Source organism: Parambassis ranga, chromosome 15 (genome assembly GCF_900634625.1).
Source record: "Parambassis ranga chromosome 15, fParRan2.1, whole genome shotgun sequence".
Classification (NCBI taxonomy): Eukaryota; Metazoa; Chordata; class Actinopteri; family Ambassidae; genus Parambassis; species Parambassis ranga.
In genome coordinates this window covers 2,675,903-2,693,496 of record NC_041035.1, presented here as the reverse complement: position 1 = coordinate 2,693,496, position 17,594 = coordinate 2,675,903, and the positions used below count along the sequence as shown (strand labels likewise).

Sequence of the window (17,594 nt, the reverse complement as noted above, 5' to 3'; positions counted from 1 at the left end):
TAGGGGTGAGAAGTGATCAAACATCAGGCAGAAAGGATGAGAGCAGAGAAATGGTCTGTGGTCAGCACCTGCAGAACCTCTCCTTTATAGGGGTTGTCTTGATAATTGCCTCTCATTTCCACCTGTTACATCGGAGTTACATTGTGTTGTTTAAGTGTTCCCTTTATTTTTTTTTGAGCAGTGCATTTTAATATGGACCTTTGATATATGTACATATACAGAATTTGTTTATGGAATCTCCTGCTTGTGTTGATATGACATTTTGTGGGTTATTTTTAGCATCCAGAAGAAACATCTGTACTAATATTAAGTATTGTATTGTTTAACTATGAGTCAAAAACAATCCATCCATCATCTTTACCAACTTTATCCTGTACATGGTCACAGGTGATGGAGGTCAACCATGCTTTCAGTGGGCAAGAGGTAGTGTACACCATGGTCTGGCCACCTCGTTGCAGACACTCCCACAACACACATTATATGTTATTATATCCTTACCTCAAAATGTGTAAAGTGGAAAAAGTACACACGTGATGGCTGGCTGGCCACATACTTCTGTCTCTATAGTTTAGTATGCATGTGATGATGTGTTCAGCGGTCCCTGCTGCTTTCGGCCCTATGACGGGTGACCAGAACCCATCATAGAGACAGACTGTGAAACTGCTTCCTCAGGAAAAGAGGTTGGACAGTCTGGACAAGCTGTTCAAATGTGTGGCAATGCGCTGAGGAGGGCTGCAGCCATAACGCGTCATCTCAGATGATGTAATGTTTTCAAATCTGGGCAGGGACTTCATTCATTCAGTCAGCCTGGGCCTGGGTCATTCACACAGAGGCTGCTTTCAGCAAGAAACCACATGTATTAAAACATATGAAGCATGGTGTAGGAAGAGGTCAAATACACTGACTTGATGCCGTGACAGCAGCTACATGAAGCTTGTACACAGTTAGGTCTGAATGTATATAAAGATGGATAAACCTTCCTTCATGTCACATCAATCTTGACAGCACCGCTTAATGAATGGATTCACTTTTGAAGCCTCAAGTGGCCACTTTAGGAACTGTAGTTTTTGGCCCATCATGGAAGGTTGACACTTTGTCTGAATACTTCTAATATTGTTTGAATATGGTTTTTTTTGCCTTGATAAAAAAAAAGTGAACGTATGTCAGCTTTATTTAAGCGCATAGTGACATCTACTATGGGTGGCCTCAGAATTAATCCTGCTGTACGGTCAGGTCAGTATTGCCACATTCCTGATGACTTACTTTCACACGCATGTTCTAGTGTAGCCACATGTGAACCAACTATTAGTGTCAGTCTCTCACCAAATAACCAACAGTGTCACCAGCAAAGCACCCCTACACCATCATATACCTCTTCCTCCATGCTTCACAGTGTCACCGTTTCTGCTTCTAAAAAAGGAAGCAAAAATCTCAAATCTGGACTCATCAGACCCAAGTACAGATTTAAACCAGCGAGTTTTGTCCCAATCAGTTCTCTTCTTGTTGTTCATCCTCAGTAGTGAGAAGTGTAGAGTGTACAAAACTGTCATCAAAGCAAAAGGTGGAATTTAAAATATAAAAAATTCTGGTTGAATACTTTTTGTTAACAACTTAATTCCATGTGTGTTCCTTTATAGTTTTGATGTCTTTGGTATGAATCTGCGATGTAAAACGAAGAAACACACATATCACCTTCAACTGGTTGTGTATGACACTAAAACTATTACACAAATAGAAAAAAAACCTTATCAATACAATGGATCATATCAGATCAGAAAGATGACCTCAATTAGTACTACAAGGAAATGTGTGTTTCTCTTCTCAGCCTTAATGTGAGGATCTGCACAAACTCCAGCCTCCTCCCTCCTGCATGAGCTCCAGTGTGATGTAATGGGAGTTTTGTGAGTGGTGACATCACCTCTCAGAGCTGAGAAACTCTGTGAATTCTGGGAGAGTGAGTGTGTGAGGCAGAACAACCTAAAATGGTCCTCTGTGCAATGACAGAACAGCAGCAGTGGGTTTTATCTCATGTACAGTTACTGCTGCTGACTGATGCTGTGTGACTGATATAATGTGCTGATGAATGAAACGCCTCTGAGCTGAAGTGGTGCTAACACATTCACTACCTGTGTGCTGATAACAGCCATGTCATCTACAATACAGCGCCTTCATAAACACTTCTCTCCATCCTTATCAGTGTGTTACCTTCACAGCAGAGGAACGGCTCGGGTTGCTCTGATAAAATAAAACACAAGCACATTACACTGAAAACACCGGAGATAAAAACACACTGCAACACCAAGGTCATTCCATACTGGGAGGATCCTCCCTGTGTGTGAGCCGGGAAATGATCTGTGTGTGTCAGAGCGTGGCCTCCGGCTTTTAATAGTCCCTTTAAAACTCCGAGCACATAAAGTGGAGGTGGTGTATAGAACTCTGAAGTGGAAAATGGCAGCCCCAGAGGAGATCCTTGGGAGTAGATTCTGGAAGACAGGAAGTTTTAGTTTGTGACAGGATGCTCACACTGGACACCTCTGTAAAACCCTGTGAACTGATGCAGTCTTATGATGTCAAGAAAAGGACCTCCAAACATTCAGATGTTGAATCATTTTACTGTTAGTTGGCTTACAGGCACTGTGTACATTCCAATGTGGACAAAAAGGTATAAAAAATATCATGTTTATACTCGAGTCAGTGTTCAGGCCTAAAATAAAGGGGCGTGGCCACAAGCATGGTCACTACAATTGGTTCCGCAGCTTCTCGCTCAGCTCCTGCACCTCGGTGAGGACGTGCTCCAGAGCGGTGACAGCGTCCTGCAGCTCACCGTGGATCTGACCTGTGGCCACATCTGTGTGCAGTTGCTGAAAGACGATAACACAACTGAATGAATCAGGGATCAGTAAAGTCTCATACAGTAATGAAATTACAACCATCTACTGTCAGTAGTGATGTCATCCAGGGCTTAGTCCTGGGTCCTTTGTTCACTTGGTCATATCTTATAACACTCAGCGGGAACCTTCAGAGCTGCTACATGAAGCCAATGTGGAAGTGCAAAGTTTTAGAAATTACAGTTCCCGTTGCAGCCACTAGGGGCTGGCTCCAAAACCGGGTCAACTCCCATGTTAATTCTCATCACAAATGATAAGTTTGAGTTCACTGTGCTGCTTTGGCGATCAGGATAATATTAAAGTAATGTAACTTGATTACTTTCAATTACTTTTAGATTACTTAAACACCAAATATTCCAATAATACAGAACAATGTAACCTTATAAAAGAAACTGAGGAAAGCAAATTTAGACTGTAGTTTATAAGATAAGATAAGATAAGATAAGATAAAACTTTATTAATCCCGAAGGAAATTCTTGTGCCAGAGGTATCAAGTTACATTAAATGCAGTTAAGTACAGAGTATAAGAGTATAAGTGTCACTATAATCCAAAATAAGAGTACAGTACGCAGTATGAGCACAATATATGATACCTGGATACAAATATGGAGATGTAAGGTGCTAAGTAAACATAAATATAGACAAGTGGAGGGAATGACAGTGATGCCTGACATGATTATCTAGCGCTTCTCCCTACAGAAAGGGGAGGAGTTATACAGTCTGATGGCCACTGGCAGGAAGGACCTCCTGTGGCGTTCTGTGCTGCTCCTCGGTAGTCTCAGTCTACCGCTGAATGTGCTCCTGTAGGACAGCAGTGTGTATATAGTCCTACAAAGAAAGTCTTGACCACACCGTACTAACAGTTTATGAAGTTTATGAAGAAAGAAAGAAATCTGCTCCTTTTACATAGCAGACACAATAAGCTCTGTTTAAGTCCAAAGTATGGATCATGAGCAGGTGTAATATTGTTTTAAACAAATCTAGTTTTCACCTACTAAATTTTCAACTAAAAAGGTATGGATCTACAGAGCAGTATACAACACAGAAATAAAGTCTGCTCCTTACACATAAAACATTAAATTCTCTTATTTATTAGATGGAATTACATTAGCAGCTAATAGCTAACTAGTTCAGATACTCAAATGAAGCTAACAAGCTGGCGTACAAGTGTTGTGTCAAAAAGTGATCGTCTGCCAAAAACCAATTTCCATCACAGGAGCGTGCATGGAGCCTTAAAGCTGCAACGGCAAGTGTCTGTAGCTTGAGCTATGGCTGTTTTGTCTCATCCCTACTGTTTCAGCGCACACATACTCTAACTTTATGTCCACAGTTATTAAGGCAAACTAATTACTTTGTGAAATGGCAAGTTTGTTAAATGGAAATGGTCACAGTCCGGATAAGGTAGCGGTTTGTCATGCTCGTAGGCTTTTGTTTATAGGACATCTGTTGTTTCTAATAAATGTTTATATTTTGCAGAAAAAGAGGCTATGAATGATGAGAGTACGTAGTTAGGAATAAAGGGGAGAAAATGTATTGGGGTTGGTCTTACTTTCCTCGATTTAAATAACATGCTGTCATTTCCAGTACACCCTGAGAAGTGTTGATTGTTATCCAGCCAAAAAAATGATTACTGACAACAAAGTGTGCTCCTGAGGTTAGTCCTGTCTCCAAATGAAAAGTGATTCATTCTTGGTTATCACACATAAGAAATGTTAATTCACCTAACCCCTTTATAGCAATGAAGACCCCTTAAAAAATAAACCTCAACCTCAACCGTCAGTGATTAAGAAAAATGATTAAGACCCCCCACAGAGTGCCCGAGTGGTTATTTCTGCCTCAGAATCACTTAAGACTCTAAATTACGTCTTTTTATGTGTCTTTCATTCCATGTCATGTACATTGTCTTCTCCTCCTTGATCTAACTCTTTATCAGCTTAGATGAACTACCTTTTGGGGTGTAATGCACTCAGGGTTTCCTGCTATTAAAACGTTTTTCTCTTTTACTAGTGGCAGGACAGTAACATGAAAGCATACATAGCTGTAAACATACCAAGTTGTTGTAACCATCCTTTTCCACATTCCAAATGGCACACATCAGTCTTTACAAAAAGTCAGAACCTGACTGTTGGGATAACCACTCAGGTACTCTGTAGAGGCCACAATCACTTTTTGGGAGGTGGAAAACAAACATGTTTAGGTTTATTGACCCTTTAAATGGGTATAAAGGGTTAGGGTATCTCAGATAAGAATGAATTCAAGTCCTTTTAAGGCTGGATGACAACACTTTACAAGGTGTACTGGCCCTTTAATTACATTTCTATTTATAAAAGGAAACACGTGAAAGTACCATCGTGTATGTAACTGTATTCTAATTACCATCTCTTTAGACTGTAACTGTACCGGAATACAGTTACTCAGATTTTGTATTCTTATTACGTAACGGCGGTACATGTAATCCATTACTCCCCAACACTGTGAGTAAGCAATGTCTCCCTTTCCTCTGTTCATTTGTAGCACTGACAGATGTACAGTCACTGCATTCATTTCAACCTATAAAGTGACTGTGGATCCTTCATGAGTGACCTGACTGTGTTAAGTTTCATGTCTTTTCTGCATCTGGAGCTGTTTTAGACAGACGACCTGAGCATCTGTGACCCGGTAAAGATTTCCGACCTGCGCGCTGACAACTGCAGCTGGACGCACAGTGTAAGCATCTGGTGCCATCGCAATCACTGAGGGAAGATAGGAGAAGAAAGGAGGAGGAGGTTTCATAGTGGGGTAGGTACTCTGATTTCAGCTGCTGTGATATAATCAAGCAAAGAGGAAGCAGACATCTGCTCCCTTTAAGGGGAGGTGATGTAGCGAACCTGCAGCGGGGCAGGAATTGCCAATGGTCCCACAGGACCCGACCTGAATCTCGCAGGAACGGGTGGCAGAGATGTTCACAAGTCATTTTTTCCAAGTCCCAGTCAAGTTTCAAGTCTTTAAAGTCTAGTCTCAAATAATGAAATAAATAACACCTTGAAATAAACATTGTTCACGAGTCACAACACTAAATGTCTAATGTCTATGTTAAGTCACAAGTCTTTGTGCGACTTATGTGCGACTCAAGGCTCCATCTTTGCCGTCAGGCAAAAAAACACGATCCCAAGACCAACGTCATGGCACAATAGATGCTGGTGTTTGCTGTATTTATCACACTAATCAGGATAGGGAGGAGTATGACGGCTTATTAGGGCCATTGCAACAGAAGTAGCAATTTTGCCAGAAGAACATCGATAATCTCTGACATTATAAAGTTGCACATTTGCAAGAAAGAAACTTTAGTAACCAAGATGTCTCTAGTGTGACGGAGACCTCCTGCACCATACCTTGGCTTTGGTGGCCAGAATCCTGAGGCTGAGGCGGGTGGAGGAGAGCATCTGCAGTGCTTCTGTTGGATTGGCCTTCTTCTCACTGCAACTGAGCGTCACTGAGGGACAAAGGCAGACATACATGGAGAAAACTCATCTTAGAAAACAGTTAAATAAACCTAATATGAGGGCGCAGATGACTCTTCCTCTCACAGATGGAAGGAAAAGCAGCTGTTTCCTGCCTCCTCCCTGGCACTGCCACCAGTCTGTGACAGTAAAGGTCAACCTGTGGTGATTTATGACAGCAGCTCCCTTCTGCTCTGTTTTATCTGTCCGCTTTCTGTTTTTTGTATGTGTGTGGGTGCAGTGTGCACACCCATGCCGGGGTCAGGGGAGCCGAGTGGAATGTGTCATCCAGGGTGGAGGCTGAGATACATTTCTGCACACAGTAATTCCACTGTGGTGTTATTCTAATACTGTACGTTTAGTATGTTAACCCTCTGAACCTCTAGCAGTTCTCACTTCTGTCACGTTTTCAGTCAATGTGGGCCCATTGTTGTTTGCAATATGAATCCTGCACCTTTATGAAAAAAGTGTAATAGCTAGAATTAGAGACCTCAAAACATCTTTGTGCAGTTTCACACAGACACACAGAAAATAATGAATTCATTCAATTCATTTTTTTTTGTCATGTGACTGCAGGTCATAGGTGAGTCAGTCATGGCCTCCTAGTTGCTTCGAGGAGTCCACATTATTTTTATACAGAAGCACTTTATTTTTTGTAAATATTAAATTAAATGATGTAGGAGAAAATATCAGCATTTTAAGCTTCAATTCTCCAAAGGAACCATATGTCAACTCTATGATGCATTTGATGATTATGGGACAGTTCAGAGTCTTAATCAGTTACGTTTCTTTTAAAAGCCTGGCGCATCTTATACACTTTTTACATTGTTATGAAAAAACTGCCAAATCTGTACTCTTCTGCTGCCTGAATACACTAAAGACAAGAAAACGTGGACTAAAATAAAAATGTTCTCCTTGAGTAGAGAGTAGCTGTGTCTTAATTGAGGGGCTGCATCCTTTAATAGATGCCTTTGTGGACTGATTGTGTCACAGCAGTGAAACAAGGCTGCCCCTTGAAATGGATGGAATAACAAAGGATGCGCTGGGTGTGTTTTTTTCTCTCTGTGCAGCATATCCCAGGATTCATTGTGTGCCTTTGGATTCTTTGTACAACAGACTACTCAAACTACCGTATTTTTCGGACTGTAAGTCGCACTTTTTTTAATCCTTTGGCTGGGTATGCGACTTATACTAAGGTGCGACTTATCTATGAAAAAATATACAATTAGTTAGCCTTGTGTCTTGACATCCCATTACAGATATAACGGTATCTGTTCAGTCCCTCTCCTGACGATTCTCCTTCACCTCCAGCTTGTCCACACTTTGCATCCCGAGCATAGGTGACGCGCACGTTCATGGAACGTGTGCTCGCAGCTGAGCCGATAAGCCATAGGTCGCTAATTCCAGACAGCTATGTGAGCGCACAGTAGTCTGCCTTTGACTCATTTACAGGATATTTATAGGAATTTCTGTGCAGTGAAGCTAATCATTTCTCTGCGTGAGGACTTGTTGAAATGCGTGTGTCTCACTCTCAAAGCCCTGCAGCTGCACCACTTAAGTTAAGAGGAATTCAAGAGAAAACGTTATGCTAAAAACGTAGTGATTTACGCTGGCCCGCTGGTGTGACTTATCTATGGTTTTTTCTTCTTTATTATGCATTTTTTTGGCTGGTGCAACGTATACGCCAGGAAAACACGGTATTAGTATCACCTACAGGTTGCTAGGCGACAGGAGCAGCACGTTGAGATAAACAGGAAGTCTTCCACACACCAGACGGTCCCATTTGGGAACAGTTTTTATGGCCTGTGGTCTCCTTCGTAGACTGCTTCCTTTGATGGATGCAGCCTCTGAACTGAGGACTGGCAAAGGGTCTGAAATAATGATGGGGCTTGTAGAGATTACCACCTAAACCCTTCCTCCATCATCCTCACCTTGTCCCATCTGGATGGCTCTGTTGATCACCTCCTTAAAGAGAGCTGGTTCTTTCTCCCAGCCACTTGCCTGAACCTCACAGCGATGGGCCTTGGACAGGAACTGCAGGGCCTTGGAGAAGCACACAGAAGCAGCACTGTAAGGCATCTCTGTGTGTTTCACACGCAACAGTAGGGTAGAATAAAGACGCAACAGGCTGTGAAAGGGGCTATTGTGACTGGTGGAAACACTGTGTCACCTATCATTTTCATCCTGCTATTACTTAAGCAAACAGTGTAAATGTGTGTGTGAGGCTCAGACCTTCTCGTTGTCCTCTGGCTTGGAGCTGGAGCCTCCACCGTACAGCAGGGCGTACTGCCGCCATATCTCAGCGTCGCTGCTGTGACGGGAGCTGACCCGACCCAGGAGCTCCTTCAGTTTTGTTGAGAGGTTGCCGGCCTTCTCACCTTGGTTGTCTGTCAGGTTCTCAACTACGGCTCTAACCAGGATCTGTACAATCTGTCATGGAAGAAAGTACGACAAAAATCACAAGTCAGGAGGTGTCATTTTACTGCAGCATCATTTAATCACTGTTGGATTACTGTAGGAGAGACAATCATATATGTTTCTACTACTCACCCTATAGAATATTCATCCTTCTGTGATGCATTTATTCCTTTTATTTCCAAACAATTCACGACAACCAGTGTTTTAGGAGTTGTGACTGTGATGTAGTCCTGTTTTTACTATCATATTTAGACTTAAGCTTGTCTGTTTGTAAAAGATTTAGGAGCACATCCTGTAGTGACTCAAGTCTGATTTTGAAAATTAGGATTGTGTGTCCATGCAGACCTAGATGCAGTCTATAGGCATATATGATATGATATCCTATTATTATACATGTATCCACAACCAACACAAAGCCTAAGCTCATCGTGTGTGAAATACTGTCCATTTCGGTGACGAGAGAGAAATTAAAATGACTTTCCTGTCCATCAGTGTGCTGAAAAAAATCTCATATTAAGGTAAAAAGTGAAAGGATGACTCATTCAGATTCCAGTGTGTTGGCTGAGTGTGAAATTAGAAAGAAAAGTAATAACCTTGCCGTCTAAAAAAAAAGGGAGAATAACACAGATGACAGGCCTGTATTATCTATGAGTTTCTTTCAGGAGAGTTTCAGTCACAACAAAAGAAGAACAACCCCCCCCCTCTGAGCATGGTGCCTGTATAGGACTAAATGTGTCAGATTTTCAGTATTTCAGGATTCAGTATCCCATTTAACCCCACAAAGCACAAAGTCGAGCCATGTGACCCTCAGCTCCTTTCTAAATCTATCAGCCAGTCAAAGCACTTCTGTCAACAGCCCCTCTGTACATTCCATAAGTGAGACTCATGGTGGTCCCTGCCATTATCTCTGCTCCCCCCACCCCCTGACGCCTTCAAAACTAAAAAGGAAACATGAAACGGCACGATCTGAGAAGGTGGCTGATCTGATGATATGGATAGCGGAGGCCGACTGTCACCACCAGTTATGCAAAACACAATTTCAAGGTGTGAGTAAAAATAGAGATTTTAAAATGGAACAGCCTTTAAGTGTGCATCTAGGAGACAGTCATCATTTCATATTATTGTCACACATTGACACACCTAGCTTGGAACTGTGTGTACATGGGTCACGTCAGTGTTTTTGGTTGTTTTTCAGGTTTAAATATGAGGAGAGAATAGCAAAGCACTTCTATCACTAATCCTTCTATCACTAAGACTTCTCTCTCTGCATATTATGTAAATAGAGGTGGTGCACTCAATGACTGCAAGGTGTCCAGGTCCTGTGTCAAACTGTACTTGTTCAGTCTTCTTCTAATTGTGCTGTCACAGAGCACGCTCAGTGAGGTCTGTTGGCTCTGACATGTAGCTGACATTGAACTCCAAATAGTTTGAAATGGTTTGATTACATCTGTTTTTATACAGGTCTTTACACCTGCTGATGATTCATCAAGGACTGATGATCAGAAGCACCTGCTGCAGCTCACTAAAGTAAGAGGTGACATTTTGTATTGATCACGTGATTTCTTCATTTTGGCTTCATTTGTGCTAAATAAATAATGACACAGTGTAAAAAGTTGTTTGTTCATCTGAAGGCACCCACCACCAGCTCAATTCAAGTTAGGTTGAGGCAATAGTATGTAAGCACAAATGCTTTCCCTCATTCTCTCCTCTTTTTTTTATCTTGGAGTGGAAATGACTAAAATACAATTCTATACAGTTCAGGAACCCGGAGGCTGGTTTTCAACTACGTTTCACAGCAATTTAATAAGAATTATTACAACATAAATAATTACAGTGAGAGGAAAATGTCGAACTTGTTTTAATTAAATTTACTTGTTTGTTTTTCTGTCCCAAGGACACAGCATGAGTTGTGATTTCATTCCCACTATGCTGAACGATGTATGCTTTAGTTTCTCCCAACTACAAGAGTACCCTGATTACACTGGATGGAAGCAGAGAATTAATAATCCTGTGAATGCCACCGCTGGCTGTTCCGCCTTGTTTATTCAAAGCTGATGGTTAATTTTCTACTTAGAATGCATTGGTGTGTGAGTGTTTACTGTGGCGTGACTGTGAGAGGCTTTTCCTTCAGATGTTGTGAATGAGTGTGTATGTGGCCAGCAATGAAAAGGATTCATTAGATCCACTGTTAGCTTGTCTTTTGATGGGGTTTCACCTGCTTTGTGCTACATTAGAAAACAAATCTTCACTCCATTGAACCTAAAAGGTTCCGTTTCTGAGTGCACTGCTATGAGTGATGTCTTCACCTAGTTCTGATGTCGAAACAATATATAATAAGTTATGTGCCACATACCTGGCCAATAAAGTTAACCCCGGATTTACACCAGATGCGCAAAGGACATGTAATGTAAGCGTAGCGACAGCCGCTGTGAAACACTTCCATTTTAGCCGATGAGAGTATTTACACCATACCACCATGCTCCACGAGAGATACGAGCTGGTTCTATTTTTGAGCTGTGTCGCACCGAAGGTGTCAATTTGCACCAACCAGATAAGAGCAGGCAGGAAGTCGGGCACCAGGACACCAGAGAGAGTCTGGTAGGCTTTCAAAATAAAATGCAGTGAGCAAACTCTCATTTAAAACCAAATTCGGCAGAGAAACCGCAGCCATTTACGAGAAGAGATTCTTTTTGTAAAGAGAAACAGCATTTTATATAATATAACATGCATCAGACAGCATCACAAAGGAAAAGGCTGGGAGCTTGAAACATACAGACGAATACACTACACTTCTGATGGGATATTATGTCTTGCTGAAGAAGCAACAAAACCATGACGGTGTAAATCTGATTCTGATGATTTTATCATCAAACCTGTACACATGATTCTTCAACCAGCTTATTTGTTGCCATGTTACAGTGTCAGATGGGTTGAAACAGTGTGGGAGGAAGTAAAAATACAACCCAGCTCACTGGACCTGACACTAAGATAAGTTTAAGGTCACTCTTTCCACTGCATCCTGCCATATAGTGATGTCACTGAGGATGATGATAAGTGGACTATACCTGGATGTCCTTGTAGTTCTCCCTGAGGTCCATCAGACGGTGATAAGCCTTGATGGCCTCGGCAAACTCTCCGATGTCGGTGCTGACGATGATGAAGTTCTCCCAGATCTGCCAGTGTTCGTAGTTACACTTCAAGGCCTCCTGCAGGGTGCGGAAGGCTTTGTTTCTGTCCATGACAGGAAGAGAGACAAGTGTGTGTAAATAAGCAAATCCATTACAATAATTACATTCATATTCATTTCGAGTCACACAAACACCTTCGGAGTTATAGGAAGTGCTTGTGCTGAATTGGCAATAGTGCTAACCAGGCATTAATAAAAGTTTTCCTGCTCTGCTTTTCAATTTCAGGCCTGAAAGCACAGCAGTCTACTGTGAACAAAGACTCTCAGGGTCCTCTGTGCACTGCGAGCAAAACAGAGACACCCATGTGTCTGTGTCTTTCCATCTAGCACAGGTTTGAATGAATGAGAGTCACTTTGTCCAGTGCAAACCTAGAATCTACAATCATTGCATGGTTCATTTTTCATACCAACTTAACTTAGCTTATCGGTAACACACAGTGCATTTTAATGTTTTTTCCTGTCCTCACTAAAAAATCATGTGTCAAGGAAGGATTTTTTTCTTTGTTACCAGCACAAGTTCTAAAAAAATCTAAACTGAGACGAGACGTTTTTTCTTAATATGTATCAATATCAATGTTGTCAATTATTATCATTATACAGGTACTAATAATACATGGACATATGTTCTGAATAATGATGAAACATGTATGTTACCTGTACATAGATAAGAATAACATTGTGTTTGTTTTAGGCAATGATCTCCTACACTCTGACATGCATCTTTTTTTAGTTTCAAGGTTTTCCTTGCTTTGTGTATTGTCCTGAAGTAAATATCAGGCATGTGAGTGTTCATGGACCTGCTGCATTGTGGACCACTGTTGAGTCCAACTACAATTAAAGCAGATGATCATCTGTTTTCACAGTTTGCCCTACTGAAGGCAGCCATGTTGCTGCTTGTTTTGACACTCCTTCTGGAACAGGGGGGAGTGCATATCCTCTATAAACGAGCCATTTTCAGCATCTCCTTTTCTTCTAGTGATCTTATGTGTGGTGTCATAAACCTGCCAGCATGTTTTTTTAGAAATACTTCACCCAAGTGGTGGAGACCATGCTGACATACTATGGTATACTATTTACTTTGTCAGGTGTAATCAAGTTGACAAATGCTTCATATGTTTCCAACACACACCGCTGTCATACTCACTTCATATTAAGGCGAATATAAGCTGATGAGAGGTTGTTCCATGCTTCTGCATTCTGAGTAGGAGTAGGGAGATGGTAGGAAAAATTATAAGGAGTAGAAAAGACTGCAATTGTTTACACACAATGAAGCACAAAGGCGGACAAATACCTCTTACACAGTATGTGATCTGTGTGCTAAAGTTGGCTTAGTGTTAGTGGTGGGCATTAGTGGGGGCTAGGGAATACATTATGTCCTCAGAAAGATGGAAAATCGTAGTGTGTGTTTGCAGGTACTTACATCTGGCTCCAGTCCCACACACCTTTGAAACGACTTCGCAGCTCCCTGATAGCCCTCCAGGGCAATGTAGGCACAACCGAGGGAGAACCACACACCGAGCTGTAGGCACACACATACACAGACAACACATTGAATCCAACAATACACTGCTCAGAGATAATGAAAGATTGTGTGTGTGTGTGTATTGGTGGGACCAGGCGTTCAATAAAACTGGTTTGTGTCTGTGTACCTGCATGGGGTTGATTCTGACCGACTCCTCGAAGCAGTTGACGCACTCCTGGAACTCCTTGTTGCGGAGGTGCAGCAGGGCTTTGGAGCGCATGGCTCTGGCACTGCGGTGGCCTGACAGCTCCCACGCCCGGTTGTAGTACTGATGGTCCCTTAAGATGTCTCCCAGTAGACAGTACAGGCTGGGCGTCTCCCTCTTCTCCAGCTCTTGCCGTACGATCTCCTCAGCCTGAGGTCACACATGGATACAGTTATTGTAAAGAGGCTGAGACATAAGCAGAATATTCTGAAAAGACATTACTGTAGCATTCAATGTGTGTACAAAAACAGTGTGTCAGTCAGCATTGTGTGTGGAGTTCTGGTAGTTATAATTTTACATCAAAAGGCTAGCATAGTTCTGCAGAACATAGCGAACACTACCTGTTGTAGCTACCACAAGGAGGCAAAATACAGTGGCTTGCAAAAGTATTCATACCCCTTAAACTTTTCCACATTTTCTCACATTATGAACACAAACATAAATATATTTTATTGGGATGTTATGTGAAAGACCAACACAAAGTGGCACAAAATTGTGAAGTAGAAAGAAAGTTAAACATGAGTTAATGAGTTTTTTTACAAATATAAAACTGAAAACTTCCCTGTGCAAAAGTATTCAGCCCCCTTGAGTCAATACTTTGTGAAACCCCCTTTTGCTGCAATTACAGCTGCAAGTCTTTTGGGGTATGTCTCTACCAGCTACAGACTGACATCTTTGCCCATTCTTCCTTGCAAAACAATTCAAGCTGAGTCAGATTAGATGGAGAATGTTTGTGAATGGCAGTTGTCAAATCTTGCCACAGATTCTGGATTGGATTTAGGTCTGGACTTTGACTGGGCCATTCTAACACATTTACATGTTTTTATTTTAAACCATTCCATTGTAGCTTTGGCTTTATGTTTAGGGTCAATGTCCTGTTAAAAGGTGAATCTCCGCTCCAGTCTCAAGTGTTTTGCAGACTCTAACAGGATTTCCTCCAAGATTGCCCTGTATTTGGCTCCATCCATCTTCATCAACTCTGACCTGCTTCCCTGTCCCTGCTGAAGAGAAGCAACCCCAGAGCATGATGCTGCCACCACCATGTTTGACAGTGGGCATGGTGTGTTCAGAGTGATGTGCAGTGTTTCTGCCACATATAACGTTTTGCATTCAGGCCAAAAAGTTCAATTTTGGTCTCATCTGACCAGAGCGCCTTCTTCCACACGTTTGCTGGGTCACTCACATGGCTTCTGGCAAACTGCAAACGGGACTTCTTGTGGTTTTCTTCAACAATGGCTTTCTTCTAGCTATTCTTCCATAAAGTCCAGGTTTGTGCAGTGCATGACTGATAGTTGTCCCATGGACAGATTCCCCCACCGTAGCTATAGGTCTGTGCAGTTCATCCAGAGTCACCATGGGCCTCTTGGCTGTGTCTCTGATCAGTGCTCTCCTTGTCCGGCCTGTTAGTTTAGGTGGATGACCAAGTCTTGGTAGGTTGGCAGTTGTGCCATACTCTTTCCATTTGCAGATGATGGACTGAACAGTTGTCTGTGAGATGTTCAAAGCTTGGGAAATCTTTATATAGCCTAACCCTGCTTTAAATTTCTCCACAACCTGTCTGGTGTGTTCCTTGCACTTCATGATGATGTTTGCTCCCCAATATTCTCTTAACAAACCACAGAGGCTGTCACAGAACACACATATGACACATAGGTGTACTCTATTTAGTCATTAGGTCAACATTCGATCAGTCAGAAATCATCAGGCAACTTCTGAAGGCAATTGAATGCACTCAGAGAATAGGGAGATGAATACTGGTCGGTGGACACCCATGGTTCATGGCTTGTTAGCTAGTTTTTATCATACTGATCTGTGTTCAAGTGTTTCTTTCAATACATTAGCTATTGTTGGCTAAAAACGGAGGAAGGATATCAGCAATGGAGTAGGTAGCTCAAAGCAGAAGCAGAGTGTTTGGGTACAACAGTGATTAAGTGGCTTCAACTTTAGACCTCTACTGGTTCCAAGCTGGCATTTCTTCCACCTTGGAAGTGAGCACCTTGGGCCTTACTTTTGTACAATGGGTGCAGCAAGAACCATGTACTCATCTATTATTCGGTCAATGCTTCTCAATCTCTCTTCTCAATGAAAATACAGAAGGGGCTGGACTGGAGAAACTGATGTGCTCACAGTTATAAGGGTTATATTTCTCTTCCTCCAGCTTTCTTTCTTGGTTTATCACATGTACCAAACTTTCATTTTGAGACTTGTTGCCAGAATCCCAATTTATTTCTGCTGCTCTGCAGTGGGTTACCTACAGCAGAATTGACATTTGACATGCAGAAATCCTAGAAGACATTTTTGTACCCTAGCAACAATGTTATGGATAAGCAGAAAAAAAATTCCAATCTTCAATTTGCTACTTAAGAGTGCAAAGAATGTGCTGCTGATGCCTAGGTGCCAGATGTCACAACACTCGGTGGAGTCCAGGCCTCAGTAGGTCACAGATAGTGTGGTGACACAGGATCAACACTTAAATTGGTGGACCTACAGTTTTCAATCAATCAAAGACAAAGGCGGATTGGGATAAACTCTGCCATAAAAACAGAGTAAGCTAAGATAGATATGGATCTGTCATATCACTGGAGCATTTGCACTCGCTGAACTTCAACATGCTGCTACATGCTGCTCTTGTGAGGACGGAATAATGAGGAGATTGTCTTCTCTTTCCAAATCCCTGTATCTTGATTTAGGCTGTGAGGAGTGCCAATCTAACCCCTGCAGGTCTGACAGAGCCTGAGTTTCACTGCATTCCTTTGCCGATTCCTCCTGCCGGGGCTGACGTCGGGCCAAGAAACAAGAAACCCCACCATCCTTATCTAAACTACACTACTCTGAACAGGTTGTACAGTGTGCAGCATTCCACTTAAAAATGTGAGAGGTAAAGGCTCTGGTGAATTCAACAGCAAGACAAATGCCAGTCTTCTTATAGTGCTTCATCACAATAATGCTTAATATACAGATCCACATCGCAAAGGCAATGATGCTAACAAGAGCAAACCCTTCTGAATGTCATCATGTAAATATCTGACTTTAAGAAAGAAAAGCTTGCACTTTTTGTCCTTGACACACTGTATGAGACGCCACATTTCCCCCTAAAAATCTCCTAAAGGTGGAGAGAGACAGACAGGAAAACAAGAAAAGCAGCATTGGACAGAGACCAAACCTCTCCAGACAAATGGATTGCCTTGTTATATTGGAGCCCTGTGAGTACATAACATGGACTATTGGCTGGGACTTCCACGGCTCATGGTTTAAGACAAGAGGGCAGCAGGAGACTTGTATTATTAGGGAAAAGCAGGCTGGGTAATCAGATTGGAGACACAAAGCAGACTGTAATTGAATAAGGGAGGCCTGGCGGGCAGCAGGAGCCCCACTGAGGGCCGAGGACGACGGCGAGGAGTCGGTCAGGTTCGTAAGTAGTACGTCATGTCTGCACATCTACGCTGTGTGTTAACTAATGCAGAATCTGACCATAAAAAAATTATAATATGCACTAAAGTCTGTGAGCCAATCAGTTTCCAGACAGATTACCAGCTGCATGCCTCAGAGCGGGGAACATTTCTGTCCCTGAGATGCATTCAGGGAAAAAGAATTCGAAGGAAGTGAGTTCATGAAATGAATCAGACCAACTGAAAACAGCAAATAGCACCACAGCACAGAAGTCCAACACTCATGGCAAATCAACAGACAGATCATGTCTCTACATGTTATATAATCATGTTTAAAAAATATATCATCATAGTCTTAGTACAGTAGTACACAGTTGAAGTGATTCAAAACTTTTAAAAGTTATCTGTTCTGTCTTAGGACAACTTTGATTTTTTGATCCACTTCAAATATGGACTACTGTATTACGCAAATCAGAAGCACAACATAGATTCTTTTCAATTTGCCA

At 41.9% G+C, this 17,594-nt stretch overlaps 1 protein-coding gene across 1 annotated transcript in view; it reads right to left on the bottom strand.

Annotated features, from left to right (window-relative positions):
• Positions 1–2,592: 2,592 nt before the first annotated feature.
• The window catches only part of ttc27 (tetratricopeptide repeat domain 27), a 67,743-nt gene continuing 52,741 nt past the window's right edge, over positions 2,593–17,594 (bottom strand). The window contains exons 13-20 of the mRNA XM_028423757.1: positions 13,622–13,849; positions 13,393–13,491; positions 13,117–13,169; positions 11,851–12,016; positions 8,600–8,797; positions 8,299–8,410; positions 6,260–6,360; positions 2,593–2,861 (exon numbers count right to left, since the gene is read on the bottom strand). Of these exons, the coding sequence (XP_028279558.1) occupies positions 2,739–2,861; positions 6,260–6,360; positions 8,299–8,410; positions 8,600–8,797; positions 11,851–12,016; positions 13,117–13,169; positions 13,393–13,491; positions 13,622–13,849 (1,080 nt within the window). The 3' untranslated portion in view covers positions 2,593–2,738. The remainder of the gene's footprint in view (positions 2,862–6,259; positions 6,361–8,298; positions 8,411–8,599; positions 8,798–11,850; positions 12,017–13,116; positions 13,170–13,392; positions 13,492–13,621; positions 13,850–17,594) is intronic.